The sequence below is a fragment of the Manis javanica genome, chromosome 4, assembly GCF_040802235.1.
Source record: "Manis javanica isolate MJ-LG chromosome 4, MJ_LKY, whole genome shotgun sequence".
Classification (NCBI taxonomy): Eukaryota; Metazoa; Chordata; class Mammalia; order Pholidota; family Manidae; genus Manis; species Manis javanica.
In genome coordinates, this window is record NC_133159.1 from 118,216,772 (window position 1) to 118,230,131 (window position 13,360).

Consider the following 13,360-nt stretch of genomic DNA (forward strand, 5'->3'; position numbering starts at 1 on the left):
CCTGTGGGTTTCAGGGAGTTTCTCAGCTGATGGAGTATTTGAGTTGAAGTTTGAAAAGTGATTTGGTGTTTTCCTGGTGGTGAGCTGTGTAGGGGATGGAGAAGGGAAGAGCCTCTGGGTAGAGCAAATGTGAATGGCAGAAAGATGGGAGAGACCCTGGTGTTTTCAGAGAACATGTAGTAACAGTGTTGCTGTGGAATCTGCTCTATGTGAAAGGATTAGATTTTATCTTGTACAGGTTGGGGCACTGCAGACAGATAGGAGGTGGTGAGTTGCCTGCTCTGATTTCTATGTTAGGAAGGTTCTTCTGTGGGCAGTGAGGGGCTGGAGGAGAGCAGGGGTGAGGCTAGAGATGAAGGCGGTGAGTGGAGAATGGCTGGCACTAGAAAGGAAGAGCAGGTTTGCTGTGCTTGAGGCTGTGGGCAGTGGGCTGAGGTGTGATCTAAGCTTGAGGTTGTTGAAGGAATGCTGGGGATGGAAAGTGGCAGCTAGAAGGGGAGGTTCTGAATCAGGGTTTAAATTTTTTTTTTCTCAGCAACAAATTACACCTGAAGAAGTTTAGAATAGAAAGACTTGAAGATCCAAAAAAGTGTAAATAAAAAAGGGAAAGTTGATGGAATAAAGCCCTTGAGAAGGCAGGAAAAGAAGGGATTCCAGGCACACTAGGTTCAGCGTTGGAGAAAAAAAGTCAGGAGAAGGGCTTGGGAACAAGGATGCAGGCAGATGATTTTTTGAAGGAGCCAAAAGCGTGGTGTCCTGTGTGGTGTCATTCCGGGCCAGCTCTCCCTGTGACTTGTGAGAGCAGCGGGGACCAGACATGGAGGCTGCAGGTCCATCGTCTGCACGCAATGGTTTTCTCACAGGCCTCAGCAACCTGGCCAGATAACTGGGTGGGGGTGAGAGAACTGTGCGTGCCATTTCCCTAGGTGGTGAATCCCAGAGGGTTGTGCCTGACTGAATTTGTCTTCCATCCCAATTAGTATGCCGTCTTGTATGAAGTAGGCATGCAGATAACTGACTTTCGTTTTGCCTCATGGGTATTTTTCTATAGGACAGTAATGATGACACAGAAGATGTTTCACTGTTTGATGCGGAAGAGGAGACAACTAACAGACCCAAAAAATCCAAGATCAGGTATGAGGATAAAATAAAGTAAAAGAGATTTGTGTTTGTTTTCAGTGCTGTTCGGTCTGTAGCTGGGTGCCACCAATTCGATTCAAGGCAGAGTGGTGGAAATGTACTTGTGAATATTGTATGTCACTAGTTTGAGCTTCAGTCTGAGACAAAGGTGACATTGCAGATTTTCTTTCGGACTAACTGGCAAGTGGAATTTGATTCGGCAAGCAAATCCCATTATGTGAACAATAGTGTTTTTAATTTCAGCTACTGTTTACCAAGAATATACCATTTCTTTAGATAGTTTCTGTAAATACATTTCGATTTATTGTACAAATTTCAGAATTCCATATTTTGTGTAAAATAACATGAAAATATCAAACCAAACATTTTTCTCTTCCAAATTTAGTTTTAAACAAATTCACTTAACCAAATTCTACCTGAATGTTGAAAACATTATGCTAAGGGAGAGATGTCGGTCACGAAGACCACATATTACAAGATTTCATTTATGTGTTTGTCCAGAATAGGCAAATCCTAGAGATTACAAGTACATTAGTGGTTGCCTACGGCTGGTGAGGGGTGGGGTGGGGTAAATGGGCAGTGACTGCCAATGGGTAGAGGGTTTCCTTTTGGGTAATGAAAGGGTCCTAAAATTGATTGTGGTGATGACTGTTGCACTGTTCTGTGAATACACCAAAAACCCATTGAATTATACATTTTAAATAAGTGAATTGTATGGTATTTTGGTTATATCTCAATAAAGTTGTTTAAAAAAACCCAACAAACCCTATTTGATGATTACTTTGTTTTAATGCCCGAGGTGATTTCTCGGGACCTAGGAATTCTTTCGGCATGTGACAGTTTTCAGTCATGTGACAGTAGGACTCAATCCTATGAGTATTGTTTCCTTATTCCTCCAAGTGGGGTAAAATATCTTGGTATGTATCTTGTGAAAGATTATGTTCAATGAGGTGTTAAAGTCATGTTTTCATAGTGCATTTTCTGTAACAACAGGGCTTAGTCAAATAATGGGACTTAAGAAAAAGCAGACGTAGGCAGTTTGCTTCTTCAAGTCATCTCTGTTATTTTGAGAAAACTGCATGGTTATGCTGTGGCTGAAACATTTTTCATCCACATCTGCAGTACCTGTAGTAAAATGTAATTGCATTTCTTTTATTATGTTTTGGTTTTCAGACACCCAGTGGCATCATTTTTCCATTTATTCTTTCGAGTCAGTGCAATTGTAGTCTATCTTCTCTGTGAATTGTTCAGCAGCAGCTTTATTGCCTGTATGGTGACAATTATCTTGTTGTTGTCATGTGACTTTTGGGCAGTCAAGGTAGGTTTGATTGTTTTTATTCTAAAATTGTATTAAATATGAGATTGAATGATGTATAAATAGTAAAAAAAAAAGAAAGATAGCATTTAATTGGTGTTAATTTGTCTTTTTGCTACTTCAGGCCTCATCTGTCTGAAGTTAAAGTGCCAAGTATATCATATCTGTAGGTTATTACTGACTGACTTGGCTGTGCCTTGTGTCTATGTACATCAGCTTTAAAATTAAATAGACAGACAGACAAATAACACAGGGCAAAGGCCACAGATCCTATACAGTTTGCGTAATTCATGCCACTGCTTTTACTTCAGGGTCACTTGGCATGCTGGTGTGTGATTCTTGATAAGACCTATGATAGTTTGTCCACCAATACTTAAGAGTACCCTCCATTTGCACAGGCTACTGTGTGTGCTCTAGGGCCCGTGTTTCTCAGCTAGGACCAGTTTTACCCCACAGGGCCCACTTGTCAATGAAGACATTTTTGGTTTTCACAGCTGAGGGAGGGGAAAGTGTGCTGCTGCCATCTAGTGGGCAGAGGCCAGGGATGCAGCTAAACATCTTCAGATGCACCCTCAACCAAGAATTGTCTGGCCCCAAATGTCTGTAGTGAGGAGGTTGAGAAACCCTGTCAAAGGGTGTAGAGAGGAGTGAGAAATGTTTTCAGACCCAAAGGCAGTGATGGGTAGAGAGATGGAGGGATGAAGAAATGAGTACCCAGAGAGAGGACATGTGATAAAGTAACTCCAGTCAGATACTAAGTGTAAGCTCGAGGTGGTAGGTATGTGGGTGGTCACTGTAAAACTTGACTTTTCTGTGCATTTGGAAATTTTCTTATTATAATGAAAGTAACTGAAAGGGGAGAAAAAGAGCAAAAGCTAATTCTGTGATTTTTCAGGCATGTATACTGATTCAAAGACCAGTAAGATGTTACAAATCTATGCATGCCCAAGAACCTAGCCAGTTTTAGGTCTTTTGATTCTTTTAGAGAGAAGTGGTTGGCTTGGTGGCATTCTATAGGCCACAAAAAGCTGAGGATGAACATAACAGAGGTCTGTTTTCTGTATGCTTTCTCCTTGTACAGTGTTCGTTGGCTTCTGTTTCTTTGAATTTCTTCTGATGCTTTATGCTCTAAATGTATCCTGATCACAATTTTGTTTTGAGGACGTTTCTTTTTTTTGTGCATTTTAATTTCTCTTTAGCCAAGTATAACACAGCTTTCAGTCATTTTCAAACTGGTAATTTTCAAACTCTCATAATTAAATAACTAAATCCTTCTAGGTTTAGGAATTTTAAAAAATGTGGCCAAAGGTACATCTTCTGATAAGCTTTTTTTTTAAACAAGGGCTTAAAATATGTCACCCTTTTATTTGTGGCAAAATTATTTATAGATATCCAAACAACTGAGATATGAAGGAAAATAGGTCAGGAATGGGAAAATTATTAAATAGACTTGGGAAAGGGTTCTAAACCTAGTTAGAACAGAGATGTGTCATAATTATTATAAATTTCAATGCAGTTGTCAAGAGAAGAGATAATTAAAAAATAAAAAGATAAAATTACTGTAAAACAATTTAAATGTTATAGTTTATATATGACTTTAGTTTTATTTCTTACTCTGACAAATAGAGTAAAAAAAGTTAAATAAAAGTTTAAAAATATAAATGGTAACTTAGTAAAATTTAAAACAAATTGTGTATCTTCCCCAACACTGGAGAAAGTAGGAGCAACTCCAACATAATTCATAGAGCAAGAGAAGGAAACCTAGTCAGTGTCACGGAGGCTTAAGAATCACAGGGTGTAGTGCAAGGTGATGGCAGTGGAGGCAGTTAGTTATAACAGTAAATGTAATTTGATTGGCTCTCTTTTTAAAGATAAGAATTCTAAGATTGGGTTAGAAATCAAAAGTCCAACCAAAAAGAGCTAACTAAAATCATGATTTTAGAAAAAGGTAAAGAAGGCAAAGATAACATCAGGCCAATTCAAACAAAAAGAACCCTGGCATTAATGTTACTACCAGACCAAACAAACAAAGGTAAAGACAGCATTCAGTGGAATGAAAAAGGTCATTTTATGAGTCACAGTGAGCATCATTCACAGAATGACATTACATTAAACTATGCATAGTGAAAAGTTACAAGAAACATGAGGAGAAGATGGAAGAAACATCATTCATTATGTTGGGAGTCTGACAAATGACTTGTCCTTGATAAAGTGACAAAAGATTATGAAGTTCTGAAGGATCTGAATGAATTAACAGGTTCACCTTAATAGCAGCATTTGGTACTTTGTACGTACAGAGATAATGCCTTCTTCAGTTCTTGCAGAGCATTTACACCAGTTAATTAGATGCCACTGTGAAGAATATCCAAGTGAATTGGCCAAAGCACCGCATTTTCTAGTCCAATGTGACAAAATTGGAAATTGATAAAAAAAAAATGGTTGTCAAAATTGGAATAAAAAAGAAAACCATGCTGCATAATATAAATATCTGGGCTTAAAAGGGAAACAGAAACTGTAAATATAAATTATTTATATCTTAATGATAATGATCAGATCATCTACATTGAAACTTTTGAAATGTGTCTAAGCTGAATTTAGGGAAAAACAATAGACTGAAGGCTTTTATTAGACAGAGGTACAGAAGCTCAAAAACAGTAAGTCTGAGAGAAATGAGGAAAACAAGAGAAAAGCAGAAAGTGAAGAGTTGGAAATGAGAAAATGGAGGAGTTTGAAAATATTCTAAGAGCTGTTATTTGAAGACGGCAATAAAACAGCCCTGTCTTCCTGGCCAGGGCTTCTCTTTCACTTCGCCTTTCAGTGTGAGCACCTCTGCGCTTTGGGTGTTGGTCTGCAAAGCTCCTCCCTTCCTTCCCCTTCTGTATTCCATCCCTAAGCTGCCGGTCTCAGTTGCTTTCCATAAGCCGTTGGCTCCTAGGTCTCTATCTCCCGTCCAGGTTTGTTCTCGCAGCCCCAGACTGTCCATCTGTCAGTCTTCCTGACATTTTACTTGACTGTCGTGAAGGCATGTCGGATTCAACCTGTGTAATAACTCTTGGCATCTTCCAGCCCCAGATGCTTCTCTTTCATCAATGTTCCCCTCCGCAGAGCCTGGAATCACTACTTTTTGACTTGAGCAAACTGGAAATGTATGAATTGCCTTCTTCCTACCCCTTATCCAGTTAATCACAAACTCCCATAAGTCCATAGATTTTACTTCCTTTCTTAGGGCTCTGTGCCTGTTTTGTACATGGAAAATGCTCTTCTCACTCCCACATCGCCTTAGCACAGGGACTTCTAATCTTTTTTGTGCCATGGACTCCTTTCACAGTCTTAAACTATGCATAATGCTTTTAAATACATAAAAGGAAATACATAAGATTACAGAGGAAGTCACTTACTTTGAAATACAATGAAAGCACATTAAACAGACATTTCTGATTCAATAGTATGTGCCTCTTTGTTAATGCATTAAAAAGCAAGATCTAGTAGCAGTTCTAACTACTTTGAAAGCGATGAACATGAATGGTGTTTTGTGATATTTGCAACACATAGTACAGCATGAAAAATACCTGTGGTTTTTATTGTGACAGAGTCCCAGGGACTGTTGATAGTGATGTCATTTATTGTCTATACTCATAACTTAAAGGTAAACTAACTTCAGCCAGAAGTTAGTGAAAATAAAGATGTAGTATTTTTCCCCATCCAAGTTTAGAGAACCACCAAGTCTATTAATGGACACCACTAAATTTTAAATCCCCTGCATTACTGATTTCCTTTGTATCCTTTGAATTTCACCCCAGATGTTGATTCCTTAGGGAGACATCCTTACTTCCAGACTAGATCACATTTCCCTGTTAAACTCCTAAGGTGCCCCCCCCACCCCTCTTCTCCCTCACAGCACCACAGTTGGTAACGGCACATTTGTACGTTGGTTGACTGCCTCTCTTTCCCACAATTCTTGAAGTTGATGAGGAAAGGGATGGTATCTGTTAGTGACCATTTTGTTACCAGCACATTTTGTTGTCAGTAGGTACTCAGTAAATATTTGTTGAGTAAGCAAACATTAGGCAAACTGTTAGTAATATATTAGCAAGAGGAAAAGATCTTGGTGCATCTGAAGTACTAAATGAAGGCTGGTGCCTATAACCATTGCCTCAGCCAGTCTGCTGTATCAATATCCTAGACTGGGTGGCTTGGAAACAACAGGAGTTTATTTCTCTAGTTCTGGAGGCTGGAAGTCCAAGATCAGCACACCAGCATGGCCAGCTTCTGGTGAGGGTCCTCTTCCAGGTTCCAGACTGCCGATTTCTCATTGTATCTTCCCATAGCAGAGAGCAGAAAGAAGCACGCTAGTGCTCTTGACTCAGGAGACATAGGAAAAAGTAGTTCCCGGTAGCTAAAGAGAAAGGGGCTTCAGAACACATCAGGGGATTGGAGAAAGGATGAGAGTTCATAAGGGAAAAGGGGAAAGTGTGTGGGTCTGCGTCCCCTGTCACCTCCTCCCTGCTAGTCCTGCTGTGGCCATTCGATCTTTTCTGCAGCCCTGGTGTGTTGTGGGCTTTGTTAACTGGATATTATGGAGGTGAAGCTGAAGATGTTTTGTTTGTGGACTGTTACCCTCAGCTATAACCTTATGGTGGGTGTTTAAACAGTGCTTTTAAAAGTGTGCATATGTATATTAACCTTTTCCAGAATGTCACAGGTAGGCTAATGGTTGGCCTGCGCTGGTGGAATCATATTGATGAAGATGGAAAAAGCCATTGGGTGTTTGAAGCCAGAAAGGTAACCTGCCCTCTAAACAGTATCATTCAATAAATTATGTGTAGATTACATTTGAATAATTAAGTGTGAAGTACTGGAGAATAAAAGTACATCCCTGTATGTCCCCAGATCCCTCAGCATGTCAGCACTGAGCCAGATGGCCTTCTGAAACTCACTGCATTTTCTGTCTAGTTCAGAGAGGAAGCAAGGTGTGGGCAGGAAAGAACCCTCTGAGAGAGGGCTTGGGGTCAGAGTTATTCAGCGTGTGAAGCTGTCCGTCGGGGCTGCCAATAAAGGCTGTTTCTGTGAGGACCCACAGCTTTGCATTCCTCACCATGTGTCTCCTGGGATATCTCCATGTCCAGCAGATAACTGCTTTCCAACAGCTTGTTCTGTCCTTGCTTCCAGTGTCCTTTCCACTTGCGTCAGGAAAAAGAAAGAAGAGGATTGTGGCTAGACAGAAACCCCGATTGATCAGAGCAGCCTGTTCCTTCAGGAGCCCTAGGGGACCCTGGTCCATTTTGCGTTAGCCTGGTTACGTACAGTGAACATTCAGTTTCCCTGTGGATATCGTGTTGTGAGTCAGAGGACTAAAGTTTTGGATACAGTGCTAGTTAAATTGTTTGCCTTCTGCCTGGAAGTACTTCTCAGAGAGCAGCATTGTGCTCAGTGAGCCCATAGTCCTTTATATTACCAAATCTACCTTGGAAACAGCTTACCACCCTTCGAAATTCCTGGGTATTAACTAAGACATTGTGGTCATTGTCCAGCATCCCTTGATTCCATTTCTGGCTCTGGACCCTGACTTGACCTTTTAGTCTCCAGGATGACCATAGCCTTAATTCCCTGGGTCCTCACCTAGTAAGGTAGGATCCAAAGCTTTCTTACGAAGATACAGTGGGCGTGTAATATGGATTAAATAGAAGCCTGTTGGAGACCGCCCTTACTGTTTTGGGTCATCTGCAAGACTCTTGAGTTAAACAGTGTTAGATCTACTCACTGTTCTTTTTGGGGTTCTAACTCGGGACTTGGGTTGTCTGTATTAATTTATTTTAATTTGAAGTTAAGGTGTTTTCATTAAAAATGTTATACTTTTTACTGATAAATACACAGTATTGGTGATTAAGTTCGTGTTCTTTTGTAGGCAACCTCCCAAGAGAGTAAAAGTGTTTCAGAGGCTGAATCAAGAATCTTTTGGTTAGGACTGATTGCCTGCCCTGTGCTGTGGGTGGTGTTTGCCTTCAGTGCACTCTTCTCCTTCAGAGTGAAGTGGTTGGTGAGTATCAGTGTGGAGCTGGTGAGGAAGTTGTTAGGGTGCCCGGTGGGTGATCAGAATAAATAACCACCTGTGTTCACACTGGGGACCTACTGCCTATGTTCACACAAGGGGCCCATTTTGTACAGGCAGCTTTGTCATGTCTCCCAAGTCCTCTCTCCAGCTCTGCTTTTCCCTAAGAACAGAGAGCAGAATCCTCTTAAAGACCCCATTTGACCAGGTCTCCAAGCCCCTCACAGAATTTTAATTTACCTCGCCTTGTACAGAGATTGCCATGTTTATCACATTGTCTTGTTGGATGGAGTTGTTCCATGAACTCCAAACTAGCATATTTAGCTTAGTTTGGGACTGAAATTTTTTCCTGAAAAATTTCTTGGGAGTCTGTTCTGGTTGGTTGTTGCATGTATCATGAATCTTCCCAAAACGTAGTTGCATAAAAAAATGGTCATTTTATTCCCTCACAGTTCTCTGTTCAGGGACTTGAAAGGGCTTGTCTGGGAAGTTGGGACTTGGAATCTTTTTTTTTTAAATTAAGGTATCATTGATATACAATCTTATGAAGGTTTCATATGAACAACATTGTGGCTGCAACATTCACCCATATTATCAAGCCCCCCCACCGACCCCATTGCAGTTACTGTCCATCAGCATAGTAAGAGGCTGTAGAGTGAGTCGCTGCTTGTCTTCTCCATGCTGTACTGCCTTCCCCATGACCCCTCTACATTACATGTGCTGATCATATGCCCCTTAATCCCCTTCTCCCTTCCTCCTCATCTACCCTCCCCATCCTCTTCCCTTTGGTAACTGCTGGTCCCTTCTCAATGTCTCCAAGTTCACTGCTATTTCGTTCTCTTCAGTTTTGCTTTGTTTTTATATTCTACAAATGAGTGAAATTGCTTGGTCCCTGTATTTCTCCACCTGGCTTATTTCACTGAGCATATCCTCTAGCTGCATCCATGTTGTTGTAAATGGTAGGATTTGTTTTCTTCTATGGCTGAATAATATTGCATGTGTAGATGTATCACATCTTCTTTATCCATTCATCTATTGATGGACACTTAGGTTGCTTCCACATCTTGGCTATTGTAAAGAGTGCTGTGATAAATATAGGGGTACATATGTCTTTTTGTCTCTGGGGTTTTGTTTTCTTTGGGTAAATTCCTAGAAGTGGAATTCCTGGGTCAAATGGTATTTCTGTTTTGAGCATTTTGAGGAACCTCCATACTGCTTTCCACAATGGTTGAACTAATTTACATTCCCACCAACAGTGTAGGAGGTTTTCCCTTTCTCCACATCTTCGTCAGCATTTGCTGTTCCTTATTTTTTGGATGTTGGCCATCCTAACTGGTGTAAGGTGATATCTCATTGTGGTTTTAATTTGCATTTCCCTGATAATTAGTGATGTGGAGCATCTTTTCATGTGCCTCTTGGCCATCTGAATTTCTTTGGAGAAGTGTCTGTTAAGATCCTCCGCCCATTTTTTAATCAGGTTATTTACTTTTTGGGTGTTGAGGCCTGTGAGCTCTTTATGTATTTTGAATGTTAACCCCTTATCAGATATGTTGTTTACAAATATATTCTCCCATACTGTGGGATGCCTTTTTGTTCTGCTGATAGTGTCCTTTGCTGTACAGAAGCTTTTTAGTTTGATGTAATCCCATTTGTTCATTTTTGCTTTTGTTTCCCTTGCCCAAGGTGATGTGTTCAGGAAAAAGTTGCTCATGTTTATATTGAAGAGATTTTTGCCTATGTTTTCTTCTAAGAGTTTTATGGTTTCATGACTTACATTCAGGTCTTTGATCCATTTCAAGTTTACTTTTGTGTATGGGGTTAGACAGTAATCCAGTTTCATTCTCTTACATGTAGCTATCTAGTTTTGCTAACACTAGTTGTTAAAGAGGCTGTCACTTTCCCATTGTACATCCATAACTCCTTTATTGCATATTAATTGGCCAAATATGTGTGGGTTTATATCTGGGCTCTTGGTTCTGTTCCAGTGCCAGTCTGTTCTTATGCCAATATCAAAATATCTTGATTACTGTGGCTTTGTAGTAGAGCTTGATGTTGGGGAGCCTAATTGCCCCAGCTTTACTCTTCCTTCTCAGGATTGCTTTGGCTATTTGGGGTCTTTTGTAGTTCCGTATGAATTTTAGAACTATTTGTTCTGGTTTGTTGAAGGATGCTTTTGGTATTTTGATGGGTATTGCATTGAATCTGTAGATTGCTTTAGGCAGGATGGCCATTTTGATAATATTCATCCTACCCGAGAGCATGGGTTACATTTCCATTTATTAGTGTCTTCTTTAATTTCTCTCAGGAGTGTCTTGTAGTTTTCAGGGTATAGGTCTTTTATCTTGGGTAGGTTTATTCCTAGGTATTTTATTCTTTTTGATGCAGTTGTGAATGGAATTGTTTTCCTGATTTCTCTTTCTGCTAGTTTGTTAGTATATAGGAATGCAACAGATTTCTGTGTATTAACTTTGTATCCTGTAACTTTGTTAAATTCAGTTATTAGTCCTAGTAGTTTTGGGCTGGATTCTTTAGTTTTTTTTATGTACACTATCATGTCATCTGCAAACGGTGGCAGTAACTTGTTCCTTACCAATCTGGATGCCTTTTATTTCTTTATGTTGTCTGCTGTGGTGAAGACCACCAGTACTATGTTGAATAAAAGATGGGAGAGTAGGCATCCTTGTCTTGTTCCTGATCTTAGAGGAAAAGTTTTTAGCTTTTCACTGTTAAGTATGATGTTGGCTATGGGTTTGTCATAAAGGGTCTTTATTATGTTGAGGTACTTGGAATCTTACGTAGTTTCAGGCAGGCAGTGACTGGAGTAGCTGGGGACTGGGAAGGCATCTCCTCTTCATGAGGTCCTGTGGACTCTACCTGGTCCCTGCACGTGGGTAATGTGGGCTTCCTCACAGCATGGTGGCCTCCTGACAGTTAGACAGCTTGCTCATATCTAGGAGAATTTCACTTGGAAGCTGAATTGCCTTTTACAACTGTATGAGTCTGCTATGGCTGCCACAGAAAATACCAATGACTGGAGGACTTAAAAAACAGAACTTGATTTTCTCACAGTTCTGCAGACTGAAAGTCCCAGATCAGTGTGTCGGCAGTGTAGGCTCCTGGGCTTGTGGATGGTCTTCTTTTTCCTGTGTCTTCGCATGGCCTTGCCTCTGTGTTGTCCATCTCTTGATCTCCTCTTATAAGGCTACCAGTCGTAATGGATCAGGGTGCACCCTCGTGACCTCATTACCTTAATTACTCTTTAAAGACCCCATCTCCAAATACAGTCAAATTTGGAGGCACTGAGGACTTAAACATTCTGGGAAGGACACAGTTCAGCTTATGACAACAACCTGGTCTCAGAAGTCATAGCATCACTTTTGCCACCTATCCACGTTCAAGGGAATGGGATGTAAACTCTACAGGGGGTCTAAGAAGGTTGTAGGAGCACATGTGGAATAGGAGATACAGTTATTACCAACTTTGGAAAATATCTGTCATTTGAGTCAAAGTGTGAGTCTTGTTCTTTAATAGCTCAGTTTATCTCACTTAACATTTGTTGATAGCAGGTGTGTTTTGGCCTTCATTATGTTTTTTTCCTATTTCCTCATTCCATTTTGCTGTATAGGTTCTCTTTTCCTTTGTGTATGCACATACATAAATACTTTGCTTTTGGGGATTTGGGAGGGTTTTTGTCCAGTTTTTCTAATAGTTATTTCTGTTACTTTATATGTTTGTATCATATCCTCTTTCATGAATTAGGAAATATATTTAATATCTGTTGTTCTCCTGCTATGAAGGCTCCTGAAGTTACCACTCATGCCATCTCCCACTTCTCCCCGCTTCCACCTTTGGATTTTTGTGGTTAGTCTTATTTTAGTTATATGAGTCAAGTACTGAAACTTGTTATTGACTCACAGGTTCTGTTTAGAAAGGGAATGAAGTACTTTCTTATTCCCTCCTCTGTTTCTCCGTTTTCTGTAGCCTGAGTTTTGTTTATTCCAGTATCATTTTTGTTGTCAGGGTTTGAAACAATTACCTTTTGAAAAGATATTTCTTACTAGCTGTTGAGTCTTTGATCTATTTTTAAACACACTGATTCAGTCCTTTTATTGCAGCTTCTCCTTTTATCTGCTGGTTGTCTAGGTTTCATTGTTGGGTAGTTCTTTCCAGAACCTCGGTGGTATTATTTTCCTTTGGCTCTGTCATGTTTGAGAATAGGAGCCTATTGACTTTATTCTTGAATTACGACTTGGCTGGGTTCATATTCTTGGCTTACAGCTTTCTCTTAGCTCTTAAACACACTGCTTCATTGTTTTCTTACACTGAATATTGCAGAGAAATATGAGGCCAGGTTTACTTAACCTCCATGTCAGTGAGTGGATCATTTTTTTCCTGGATGAAGAAATTTTTAAAAAAAATTTTTTGAAGTTCTAAAACACCATAACCAGAATGTCTTTGTGTTTATTAGCTTTCCATGTTGATTTTTCTGGAAAATCCATTTCCCTCTAATAGACAGGCACAGGTTTTGCTTTGAGTCAGGAAAATTGTCTCCTGTTAAGTCTTTAAATTTATTTATGTTCTATTTTTTGGCTTCTCTGTCTTAGATACCAGTTACCTCTATGTTGAATAATTGTTACTCTCTTCTCATCTGCCATCTTTAATTGCTTTGAAAATCTCTTCTCTTTTTCCTTTCTACTTTTTCTATTTATTTACTCAGCAAGTGTCTTCCATATAGCAGAGCTGTTCTAGGCACTGAAGATATAGATGGGGCCAGACAGGCAGCCTAATTGCTCTGACACAGCTTGTGTCCTAGTGGGGTAGAGCTGAAGCCAGCAGGACATCTCGGAAGCGTAGTG

The 13,360-nt window shown here is 40.0% G+C and overlaps 1 protein-coding gene across 2 annotated transcripts in view; it reads left to right on the forward strand.

Moving 5' to 3' along the window:
- The window catches only part of TVP23C (trans-golgi network vesicle protein 23 homolog C), a 38,600-nt gene that overhangs the window by 4,011 nt on the left and 21,229 nt on the right, over positions 1 to 13,360 (forward strand). For both annotated transcript variants that reach the window (XR_012130454.1, XM_073234755.1), the window contains exons 2-5: positions 1,052 to 1,134; positions 2,314 to 2,458; positions 7,148 to 7,237; positions 8,361 to 8,492. Coding sequence is in view for 1 of the 2 variants with exons in the window: in XM_073234755.1 (XP_073090856.1) it covers positions 1,052 to 1,134; positions 2,314 to 2,458; positions 7,148 to 7,237; positions 8,361 to 8,492 (450 nt within the window). In the remaining variant the exon portion in view is untranslated. The remainder of the gene's footprint in view (positions 1 to 1,051; positions 1,135 to 2,313; positions 2,459 to 7,147; positions 7,238 to 8,360; positions 8,493 to 13,360) is intronic.